General features: G+C 34.8%; 1 protein-coding gene across 1 annotated transcript in view; it reads right to left on the bottom strand.

Moving 5' to 3' along the window:
* Positions 1 to 12,870, bottom strand: part of LOC150095539 (uncharacterized) — a 79,908-nt gene that overhangs the window by 41,929 nt on the left and 25,109 nt on the right. The window contains exon 11 of the mRNA XM_090410705.1: positions 9,722 to 9,731. Within this exon, the coding sequence (XP_090266831.1) occupies positions 9,722 to 9,731 (10 nt within the window). The remainder of the gene's footprint in view (positions 1 to 9,721; positions 9,732 to 12,870) is intronic.

Genomic DNA, 12,870 nt, shown 5'->3' with positions numbered 1-12,870 from the left:
GACCTTCTCTGGTTGACTGCGAATCCATTATACACTCCACAGTTTCGATGAGGATGCAATGGTGTTTTCTTCTTCATCATTTGAGAAACTTGGCTTTCTACAAATCGTCGGAACTTCTACAACCCTAAATAATGCTTCCAATCATTCTTCACTTGGGTTCACATAATGATGTTAATTTTTCTTCTTGTAAAACTGAATCCTCGACTCCTCGGCATCTAAAAAATTAAGGTTTGTTCTATTTCATTTGTTCTATTCTTTGAACAGCAATTAACCCTAAATATATTCGTTCAACAACCTCGAATACTCTTCTCACACTTGGGGTGATATCCTAAGATCTCCCTAGAAATCCTTGACTCAGTGCAGAAGAGTAATTGAGTAATTAAGAGTGAAGATGTTTCATTATCATATAAATAGACTCTACTACGATATGTTATTATTTCAAAAATGTGAAAGACTACATTAAACCATCGTCAGGTGCCCCTGCATCGCTGTCCAAATGGTTGCCCTGGTAACGCTAGACCTCCAGAAGAAATACAGTTATAGGTTTGATTCTATTCACCGACTAGTCACTTTTCCACATTTCATCCACTTCCCGAATTAGTATATCCTTAGCCCAGGTAAGTAGGGTTTCCCCTTCCGGAAACTGGGATTTTAATCATGGAACTCAAAAAAAATCGATGGTAAAACTTACAATATGGCCGCGAGATGGCGGCAGTTGTCAGCTGTGCTTTGCCCGCTGATTGTACATGTTAAGGTCTGAAATATTGAGTTACTTGGTAGATTAGTGCTAAATAAGCATCGTCTACTCTCACTGAGGAAGAAAAATAATTACAGGACTTATTATTTATTTATTTATTTATATCCATGGTCATTTGTCAAAATTGGCAGAAAAGATTTAGAGAAAAATTGGAAGAATTGCATTGGCAATTCCCCACTTTCCTTTCTACATATCTCAAACACAAGCAGACCACTGACCACCTCTTTACAGTTCATCTCGAGACTCAGAAACAGACTTCTCTTTCTATTCTTTTTCCGTCTCTACTGTTTTTCTTTGGAAAAGCCAACTCTCATTTATTTTCTAAAGAGTAAAAGCTGCATGCCGTAAAAATCCAGTGTTAACAAGTTTCATCTTCATCTTTATTTTTCGCCACGTCCATGATAATCTAAAGTGTACTGAAGCTATCGATAAAAATCTAAAGAATTATTCAATAGCGATTGAAGCCTCACGATAAGAGTAAGACACCAGTCATCGCGACACCAGTCATCATTATGAGTGACATATACACCGTAGTGTATCATACCACATACACTGGGAAATAAGTCAAAGACATCCCAATGGGTAAGGTCCATCGTGCCATGGAGAGAGTCACGTGTGTGTAGCTTGTATAATTTGGAGGAATGTGATGCTCCCAAATTAGTGCAACCGTTTCCTGGTGAAATGGCAAATTGGGCCATTCCGGGTCGACAATCAGTGCTACTGTACTTATATGGAAACACAGAGTCAACTGCAAGTTCTACCCACAATGGGCGATCCACCATACTCACTAAACGTAACCATAGGATGCTACGAAGAATAATATGTAAAAACTACCATTCGTCGGTGTACACGCTGAACGCGAAGTTCTGGGCATCGACTAGAACAAAGCTGCACAAAAACATTCAGAAATGAAGCTCACAACATGAGTTTCCATGATAGGACCGGAATATGCAAGTTCCACATTACCCGATCCAAAATGCAGCGTCGCTTCAGCCGTGCAAAGAACATGTATAGTAGAATGCGGAAGCTTCGTAAGTTGGGTTATAGAGCAACAAATCACACCACACCCTCTACCGAGCAGACGGACTTGTGTGGGTGTGGTAGATGACCGATGGACTTCTCTTGTCAGAGTGCATAATCCCAAGTATGAAATTCGGAGGTGGCGATGTGATGTATGGTCTGGTTTGACCTTGGACGTCTGTTTGTGGTATTACGAACATTCAACTCCGAGCGGTATCTGAGCATTCTGGACATTGCAATGCTTCCTACTTTGTGGTATTTCTACGGAACTGACCAATGTCTCATTCAGTAAGACAATGGCGCTGTGTCAGAAGGCTGCTGCATTTTAGTGATATAAACGTCATCGCACTTAACTGGCCTCCACCCTATTGAAAATCTGTGGGATGTAGTAGAGTATAAAGTTGGGTCAAGGGACGTCCACCCCCACAACAGTCCAAGAGCTCATTACATTCCTTCAGGAAGAATGATCAAAAATTCCCATTGATCGCTATCCTACGCTTGTGGAAAGTAGTACGTCCCGTAGGATTGCTGGGTTATCGCTGCGCGAAGGGGTCCTATATCTTATTAAGGTGGGCACCATTTCTGTTTGTTCCTCATACTGTGATGTCCGTTGACTGCTTTCCAAGCAGTGTATATAATAGTGGACGCGTGTAATGAGTTTAGTCATCTACAGCTGCGCATGAGTTCATTCCTCAATTTTCTAGGTCCCGATTCCTGTGGAGAAAAGGGAAAATTCGTCCTGCCAAAGCTTAGAAATCTTGTCAAAAACTTCAATGAAGGTTACGATGACATGGTGTTGCGGATCCTTGAGAGAATATCGGATGATAATTGGAGAAAACAAGGTGAGTCATAACATTAATGCTTTAAATCGAAATAGTCAGAAATGAGTATCAGTTTACAAAAATACAATAAAAAAATATCATTTTACGTTGAAGATAAGCAATTAAATATGTCAGTGTTCTGATTAAATTATTTGAGGGTTAGGGGTTGGTAGTGTCTCGGAGCATCAAGACCTAAGTACTCATAAGCCCACCTATCCTAAGTTAACTCCCTACGTATAATCCTTTGCTTTCCTATTTTTGTCTATTCTTGTCTCCTTCTTTTAAATTCATCCAGTTAATGCATATTCCTCCTATTACCTTGTTCAAGCTAAGTGACGTCATACCCAGTCTTAAGTATGATGCTTCTTTCTCCTTCTTTATTACTTATTTTATTGCAGTGCTTAGGTTTGCTTCTCTGAGATATTCAAAGAAGTGATATTTTATGTATTAATGTTAATTAGTCTGATTTCTTTTTTTCAGTGAGAGAGATCTAGATGAAAAATAATTAAAAACTAAGAGATATCGTCATTTGGAAATTTTCATAATTATCATGTCGTCCAGAACGCAGAAAGTTACAGCGAGGAATGGATTTTGTCCGAGCACACAAAAAAAATGTAATTACAATCACTTGTGTCCTACTTGTTCAGTCATCAAACCGAAGTATTCTAGAAATAGGAGAATGTACACATAACGGCTACTGAGTTAGAAACCTTTATGCAGATGTACAAATAATCTTTGATTTATCCCAGTTTATTAGATAACGGTGCTGTCCAATGAAATTAAGGAATTGCACTCATTTCTTTGCTATGAATGGTTATGGAAAGAGGTTACATGTTATTTGACCCACATGTTAAAAAGAAAACTCAAGTTCCCGAGTTTGTCGATCTCTGGCACGGCCAAGCCGGTTTTTTCTCTGCAAATTCAGGGTTTTCTTCCCGTAAACGCGAGAAAATCGACCGTCAAACCCACAATATTTTCAGACATTAAATAAAATATTGTGTTAGGGTTAGTGACTACAAGATGGCGGCACTTGTTGAGCCGTCTCTCTTCACCGCGTGCCGCTTAATTAGCGATAGCCTTGGGCCAGCTATCTCTGATTGGCTGCCAGTGGAAGTTAGATTGGGCAAAACGGCCTCGCCAACTCCTTATACGGGAATAAAAGGCGTTAGCTGGTTTTTTTTTAATTTATGTTTTATATAATATTTTATGTAATATTTATGTTTTCTTTTTTTATATTTTTATTTTATTTTATTTTATTTTATTTTAAGTGTTGTTTATTTTAGGAAACTTGAATAAAATATTGTTATATTTATTTCAACATGTATGTTCCTTTTGTAGGATGGAAACCTAAACGAAATTGGTATAAGGAGAAATCACAGGCTAAATAATTTATTTGTAGATGGGGAGGATGATTCTCCTATTACAAGAGATTCTATATTCATTTCTTCAATGGTGCATGTTTAATGTCAGTTTGAGAAACATTTCTTTATAGCTAAAAAAAGCTTTGCAGTTACGTTGGAATTTGTTTTAGAGCATAAAGTTAGCTATGGTATATATATATTATCTCATCTACTCGGGTATCCTAATTCTACGGAAGAATTTGAAAAGGTCAATAAAACATATTTTTATCTTGTATGATTATATTGTCATGTGCTCCTTTCCCATTCTTATTTTTCACATACAAGTGCAGGGTGATCAAAATTAAAGAATGCCTTGGGGAGCGTCACCCAATGATCCAAATGATGTGACACTTTGCAGGAGTACATTGTCGGTCATGCGGAAGTGATATCTGATGGGGGGGGGGGGGGAGTAGTTCTAAAAGCCACTACTAGTTGCGTTGTAAACAACAAAAGCATGGAATTTGCATATCACGCAACTCGGTAGGTACGAGGATGGTTTTAAAAGATGGACACAAGATTTTTCCTTTCATTCTGGTTGTTAATACCATCCACCATGATGGCACTTGCCCCAACGTGCTTTGCTCATGAAGCTGTACTACCTAAACTGTTGCTGCACTCAGCGAATTTCGCCGCCTGAACAAATGTCGACGAGGTCCACTATCGCCATTTGCTCTTCTACTAAAGATTAGTCGTCTTGAAGAAACAACTAATCATTCGTTGGGAGTTCGACCTGGTAGAGGTCCAGAACCAATCATTCACTTTTTAATTTTTATTTTTTTTATGAATTATAAAAAGTAGTTATTTATAATTCATTTCTTGGAGCTGAGATGCTAATCCACACTAATTCTGACAAAAATAAGTGTTAAGATTAGGAACCACGAGATGGCAGCACATGTCTGCTTCTCTTAATCGGGTTTGTTTATAATTAGTGATAGTCTTGGACCAGATATATCTGATTGGCTACCGGCAGAAACATATTTTAACATATTTTTTGTTACCTAAGTGAATGAAGTTGCTACTGCCATTGTAGAGCAAGCCATGAATAACACCATTGATTCCTGCAGTGCACGTGCTGTATCAAGACACATGGATATGCCTTAGACAGCTGTCTGGAACATCCTACAGAAGATTCTTTATTTCTACCCATTCAGGATAACCCTAACACAGGAGTTGCGCCCGCAGGACTTTGAAAGTCGTCTGATATTCGCTTTAACATTCTTTGCTCGAGTGGAGCTGCTTAGCCGTGGATGATTTTGTGGAGAGATGAGGCTCGCTTTTACCTGAACGCAGCTATGAATACCCACAATTGCCGGGTATGGGCTATGCAAAACCCACATGCAATTCAACAAATTCCTTTGCATTCATCCAAAGTTACTTTCTGGTGCGGGTTTACAACTTTGTTTATCATGAACCATTCTTCTTTGATGACACGCTAATATTTCGCTAGTATGTCTGCTTATCAATAAAATGGACGAAAAGGAAACAAGAAGTTGCTGATGTATAGTGCTACTATTGCCTACGGCTCCTCTTTGCGACTTTTGGGAAAATGTTCTTTCTTTTTTTCCTTTCTTAATAGCTGTGAGAGTAATCTAAGCTTTTCGGCTTGTTGCCTGTGCAGAGAGGATTATATCCTAGTATTTCTAACGCATACTAATATTCACGACTTTAAAAAAAAATAAAAATAAAAAAATAAGTAAAAAACACTAACACTCAAACTAAATCTCTTTTTTTTTTTTTGAATAAACGATTTTATTTAGTGAAAAGAATCTATTTGGAAAACTTACAATTTCAGCACACAATGAACAACTCAGGCAAAAGAAGGAGGTAGGGTCTGATATGATGGATAACAAATAGCCCGGTTTTAGAAACGCCTGCTTAACTCACAACAGTATTGTTTTATTCCTTTCACTTTTTAATTTTTATTTTTTTTATGAATTATAAAAAGTAATTATTTATAATTCATTTCTTGGAGCTGAGATGCTAATCCACACTAATTCAGACAAAAATAAGTGTTAAGATTAGGAACCACGAGATGGCAGCACATGTCTGCTTCTCTTAATCGGGTTTGTTTATAATTAGTGATAGTCTTGGACCAGATATATCTGATTGGCTACAGGCAGAAACATATTTCAACATATTTTTTGTTACCTAATCGTTTTCATATTATGTAAAATTCATATAAAATACATGATATACACATACAAAGTGAAACAAATACTTCTAAAAAAAGAAGAAGTTGTCACATACGTCTACATACAAATACAGAAGTTTAATAATATATAGATAACATTTAACACTACAATTAATCCAATAAAAAGTTATTTTTGATAAAGGGACTCATACGCGTTATAATTCATTTTTCGGTAAATTTCATGCATATTATTTATTATTTCATGAAAGTTTTATTACGACACTACTAGTAAAGCGACAAAGTGCAGTCAGTGCCGCCATCTACCGAATTTGAATTTGATTAATATAGTCATACATTCTATTAAAAATACGGATTTTATTCAATACAGGTTACAAATGATGGGGAGAAAGAAAGTGGAGAAAACTATTGTAATTTTTTTTTAATTAAAAATTACAAATAACAGAATAGTTAATCTTAAAAATGTGAAATGACACAGAAGCAGTTGTTACAATGTTGAATATCACCTCTGAACAATGATTCAAAACATTGATTAAAAACGCAATGCGAGATCAAATGCCTGCAATCTTTTGATTGCAGACATTTTTAAATTCATTCGATTTCAAGAAATTTTCAAACACAGTTGTTGAACTGTCTTTAACACATGTGGCATGATTTCTTTTCTGATCCCAAATTCAGTAAACTTATACTCATCTAGCAGCGTAAGAATGCAATCGGCTTCACGTCATCTCCAAACAAGGAAAACCTAAATGTGTTAGTTAAAACAGGAAGAGATGGATGAAAAGAAAAACAAAACAAAATGCATAAATAAATACATAAGCATGTAAATTAGATATCAGCAATCATAAAATATTTACGTACATGTTTAAACAATAAAAAAAAGGTAAAACAGAATTCTGGGTAGCTCGATATGAGCAAAGTCAAGTTAGTGAATGGTGACAGTCACTGGAATAATTTCAAAAATAAGCGTTGAGATTTAATATTAATAAACCTATTGTTTGTTAATATTCATATTAATATTTGTTTATTAATATTAATATTTATTAAAATTCAGATAAAATACTAATATCGCATTTTATAAATTTGACGCCAACAGACTGGTTGATCGGTCTGTGTTAAAACTAGTGGATGCATTACAAATGTGCTGAGTAATATAATAAGAGTAATGTTGTTACAAACTTATAATTCGTTGTTTTTCCTATACTTCCAATCTCCTACGATATTTCAGTTGTGTAACGTTCTGTACTCCGAATCTGATCTTGGCAACACAGCAGTAAGATAAAAAAAAATAACTATTTTCACTCAAATCAACACAAGCTTCGAGGATGCATGTTGATATATATGCATTCTCGAAGAAAGAATATTAAAAATAAAAATTTGTATTTATTATAACTACGGTAAATGTACTATATAAACAGCATTTTAGTGTCAGATTTATAAAATGCGATATTAGTATTTTATCTGAATTTTAATTGTACGTATATACAATGATACAATACAGGTCCGCGCGGTTAGCCTAGTGGCTGTGCGCTTCGCAATCACATGCCCGTGGAAGGCGTGTCCTAGGTTCGATTCCCGTCGACGACGTAAGGAGCTTAAGGATCTTCCTCAGCCATAGCCAAGTTAGTCGGTCTTTGGGGTGGACAGCAGGGTTTTTTCCGCCAGTTTATCTGGGGTTTTACATCCCCCAAATCAGACCCGTGAACACAAAGGCTACAGTCATAAAAATACGGCAAGGAAGGCAACAGGAAACCACCTTGCGTCACTATCTCCATAGTAATCAGCTGCAACTCTCTCAAGAGAGGAAGCCACAGGATCGGATCAGATCAGATACAATACAGATGCAGTATAGACGGGCTGAATCCAAAACTGGAGCAGGCGTTGGAAAAAAATCGAACATTTGTTGACAATTGCCGTACTACAAACCTACGTTTCTTTTATTCTTTCTTTTAATTTTTTCTTTTACTTTGGTTAAAAAGATTAGGGATAGCATGTACTCCACGCGCCAAGAAATCCATGCGAATCTCACTGGGCATGCGTAGCACAGATTCACTGGCCTTGGGGTAACATGTAGTCTTGTTAATGCAATAACTATAGTATATCAGAGTGTATTAAAATTTTCCAAATACAAATAAAATTATTATCCATTGATTAATTAATAACATAAACATCTGTCCTAGTTTCTTCAACCATTTGTGTCTCTTTGAAGAACATCTGTCGCCATTCCTTACACGGGCCCGTGTACTTTTTTTTACCGATAAACTATTTTTCTTTTAAAAATAATCATGATTTGAATGCATTATTTCAATACCAGAAATTAATTTTATTTTTTAAACATTCAATAAAAATTTCTTTAAAAAAACTGTATTGATGAGACGTATATAAGTTTTGTTTATTATATTTATTAAAAAAAAAAAAAGAATGTTGCTAAAGGTTGCTTCAGAGAGAAAGAGAGAGAGAGAGAGAGAGATGGCAGAATTATTTTATTTTTAAAGGATTCTAATAATCAGAGCTATAAATAAAGTTTTATTTTTGTATGCTTCAAAGTCTAATACAACTGACATACGTCAGAGAGACATTTACATAATTCAGTCCTTGAGGATTATTCAAATAATATTATGAGGCAAGCAGAAGATTGTGCGTCCAAACCTTAATGCTCTTGGACTTGAATGACGTCATATATAATGGATATCTATTCAACTACATCAATAAAAATACGCTGAATATTCATTTAACATAATAAGCGTGTTTCTTTGTTGCCTACAGCGACACCATTCGGCTCGTTTGAAACCTAAGATAAATATGTTTTTTTTTTTTTTTTCATCATACACACACGTTGTCTCCTGTGATTTATTTATCTAGTCGTCGTGTTCTATTTGAGTTCGGCTACCTGTTATTGCTGACGCAACAAGACGTCTCTAGGTACGACAAATGATGCGTCACCTTTGCCGTCATCGTAATGCGAGTGACGTGATTTACTGAAGTTCGAGTTCGTTGGTATTCCTGAATTTGGCTCTGTACACGATGTTGTAATTTCATGCAACGCGAACAGTAGAGAAAAACCAAACTGCTCGTAAATAATATAAGACACAAAAATTCACTTTTTCACATAACTGTTACAGTTTATTATGGTATGTATGGGTGGCGCCACCTATCGTCTGAAATGAGAAATTTCAACCGGTGATAGGTACAAGCTGAAATAAAGTCAATTTCAGACATATTACACAAAATATTTAATATTCATCAAATTTATTAAATGGAAAAATATAAAAGTGGTTACTTTGGAGTAATTATTTAAAATTGAGAATTTCTGAACACTTGTTGAGTTGCAAACATCAGAATAATATTTTTTTGTTTATGTATCTCCCTCACGAAAGGTTTAAACCTAAAAGATTGTCCATCAGTGGCGTGGGAAGGATTAGTCAGTTTTTAAATCGATTTTTATTATTTTATTACTTTTTATTTATTTTTACAGGTGTAGTTGATTTTTTTTTATTATTATTTTAAATAAAACTGCATACATAAGGAATCCTGTTTACATGGGACACACAGCTGACACACTTTTAATACGTACCGGTATTGACCTGCAAAAATAAATAAAATAATGAATGTTATAAAGTTAGAATTATGTTAATGGCTATTTTGAGAATTCTAAACCGGATGCTTCCCTCCTTTCCATTTCCTTAATGTGTTGTGAGTAAAATGTGACTTTTGTCACCGGAAATGACATTGACATCATTTCCTTTAATGATGATAACCAGGTATTCAGATATTATAACAGGATAGATAAGCATACTATCTACCGTATCTAAGGATATGATTAAGTATTTGATAACGAGATAGATAAGCATGTAGTATTCACAGCTAATTAAAAATATATACAAGAAAGAATGGATCAAATTAGGGCCTGATTTCAGACAACAAGGAATCAACTGCATTGCCGAGTTCTGCAACTAGAAATCATAATCAGAAAAATTAAGATTCTCATAATTTTTATTTTTATTTTCGCTATTGTGGAGTAGCTTCAGTCTTTTTCTCCTACCTCCAACTATTTTCGTGGAGATGAATGGGAGCTCACCTCTTTCCCCATTGAAGGCTGTGCCACATGGGTACGTCATTACTATTGCACAATTACAAAAAAAAAAAAAAAAAAGCTAATAATGTACGCATATAGGATGCATTACATCCTAAATTACGCTAAAGATGCATAGTTGTTGAGCCCTCATTGCAACAACACAAATAATGGAAGGATACTGGGCTAGAAATGAAACTAAACCGCTCTTGATACGAGGACGCGCTTTTTACATAGGGTATGGAGAATCACAATTCTCTCCGCATTTTGGACATAAAATATGCAACACGGCAAGGGCGACTCGTGCATAGGCACCGCAAAATTACAGCACTCCCAATTTTTCTCGATATATAAATATATTTATTAATTTATTTATATTGGTTGTAATATTTAATTTTCTGCTCAACAATCCTATACAATTCTCTTATTTTGTATAAAAAATAATAAAAACATCTCGTAGCACTTAGGAGGGCGAAGGGCGCAAGCAGCACTGTGTTTACCACAGTGTCATATTGCTACGCGCGCAAGCATATGCACGTCATAGTGAGATGCGAGCTATTAGCGTAATGCGGCACTGTCCGTCGCGCAGTTCCACTGTTGTTTATATGCAGTTTGCGCCAGTAGTAGAGTGCTCGTAGTGTTTATCGTATTTACTCCATCTCTTTAAATATTTGGACATTACGATTAAAGGATTTAATCGTAATGTCCAAAAATTGTAAATCCATTCCTTTAATTACAATATTATATCATAATCAAATTAAAGGAATGGATTTTATTTTTAAGTAATTTTGAATTATACCAACCTGTATAATTTTATCGATAATAAACAATATTTTTTCATGTTTAATTTTTTTTTTTAATTTTTACCATAATTTTGATATTTTATCCAAACTCGTATACACTGTACTTACAATGTGTATGTATATTTCGAAGGTTGCAACACCCCCCTACGATTTCAAGCCACTAGCCGCCACTGCAACACGGTGCAATTATGTACATCTGCTTGCGCATTCCAGGAACGTATTTAGCAACTAAATTTGAAAACCAAAACATTTGAAGGTTTATTCAGATAACTATAGCAATGATTATATGGAAACATGTTGTGTTATAGTATGCTATATTAACAATAAATATAAAACAAAAATAAAATAAGAAAACTAAATCAATATAAATAGATCTTGTGTGCTTTTGCACAGTGCTTTACCAGATTAATAATAAAAACAAAACATTTTGCTTACTAGTGGTGTATAACGAACAGGACGCTCTGTAAAGGTTGTGCCCCGCACAAAGTCGCCTGATCAGGAGGGGCGACATTTCAAGACGATAAATAATAGTACATTTTTATACAATGCTCTTAGTTATTAATAAGAATTTACTACATAAATTGTATGACTTAAAATAAACAGTAAGGCGATAAAAAAATGAACAGTAAACTCAACAACTGATTATCCACTTGGCTTTGACGTACCACTTCATGTGTGGTGAGTCAAAGAGAGAGACAAAAAATCCATGAACATGATATTTGACACATTAGTATAAAAATTAAGGATAACATTTCTTTAGACTATTGAAAGATGCTTTCTGATGTCAAATGTCTGAATCTATAGAATAAATTGTGTTGTGTAATCGAAATTTCATGTAAAAAATAAGAGAATAGTGTTATACCATACCTGATAAATATTACACTGATCTAATACTTCTTAAGTCAGTATTGTGATTGTTCTCAAGTGAAAGGAAGCAGTTAAAAATCTGAGTTAATAAATTTTCCAGACTTTATCCCAGTAAAAAAACTTCTAGACACATTTCTGTGTTTATTTAATATGAAAGGATGTCTGGAAAACTCAAGTGACTGTACATCATGTCTGTCTTTCTTATTTCGTTATCCATTACTATTTGCTAACAGCCAAAGCTGCTTGCTTCTTGTTTTTATGGACACAAAGAATTATATCCTTGGGGGAAATGATGATTAGAGTTTAGACTACTGCGTTCAAGTTTGAAAATCCTTATCTGAGAAACAATATTGATATAACGGAAAAGTATGGGGAAAAAAAAGCCAACAGATTGTATGAAAGAATAAGAGAAAATTTGATTGAACTTTATAACGTCGGTAAAGAAATTAATAAATCGGATTACGAGGACGTTTTTCTATAAATTCCCTGCAAGATATAATTAAAAACTAATGAAGGAGTGCTGTAGGTTTGACTTAATGGAATTCATTCAATTAAATAAAATAAATTTATCTGGGATTGGAATAAACTTTCGAGAAAAAAAATAGTTCTCTATTGGTAGATACCCTAAACATATTCAAGAAGGTCGTAGATTTATTGAATTGTAATCGTATATATTCTGAAGACAGATTAATGATTCTTGAGAGAAAACCTAATTACGTACTCCAAATATACTTTGAAATGAACTAAAAAAAAAAAAAAGAACAAGCTATGCAGACCTACGTCGTACAGATTACCACAATGCTACGCAGGTACCTGTTCCTTCCATTTCGTGCCAAAATTTCCCGCTTTGGCGCTAGTTGTCTGTTATATTTCTTTCTTTCTTGTATAGATTTGATTCCAATATAAAAATCCATTTTGCGTTAACTTTATTGTCAACGAATTCTTTCTTCCAGCTATGAGCAAAAGTCTAGCGTAAAGCCT

This window comes from Typopeltis vanoorti, chromosome 20 (assembly GCF_054136105.1).
Source record: "Typopeltis vanoorti isolate ZY-2024b chromosome 20, IOZ_Tvanoo_1.0, whole genome shotgun sequence".
In the NCBI taxonomy this organism is placed as follows: Eukaryota; Metazoa; Arthropoda; class Arachnida; order Uropygi; family Thelyphonidae; genus Typopeltis; species Typopeltis vanoorti.
Note: the sequence above shows the minus strand (reverse complement) of the source record. Positions and strands in the feature narration are given on the sequence as shown.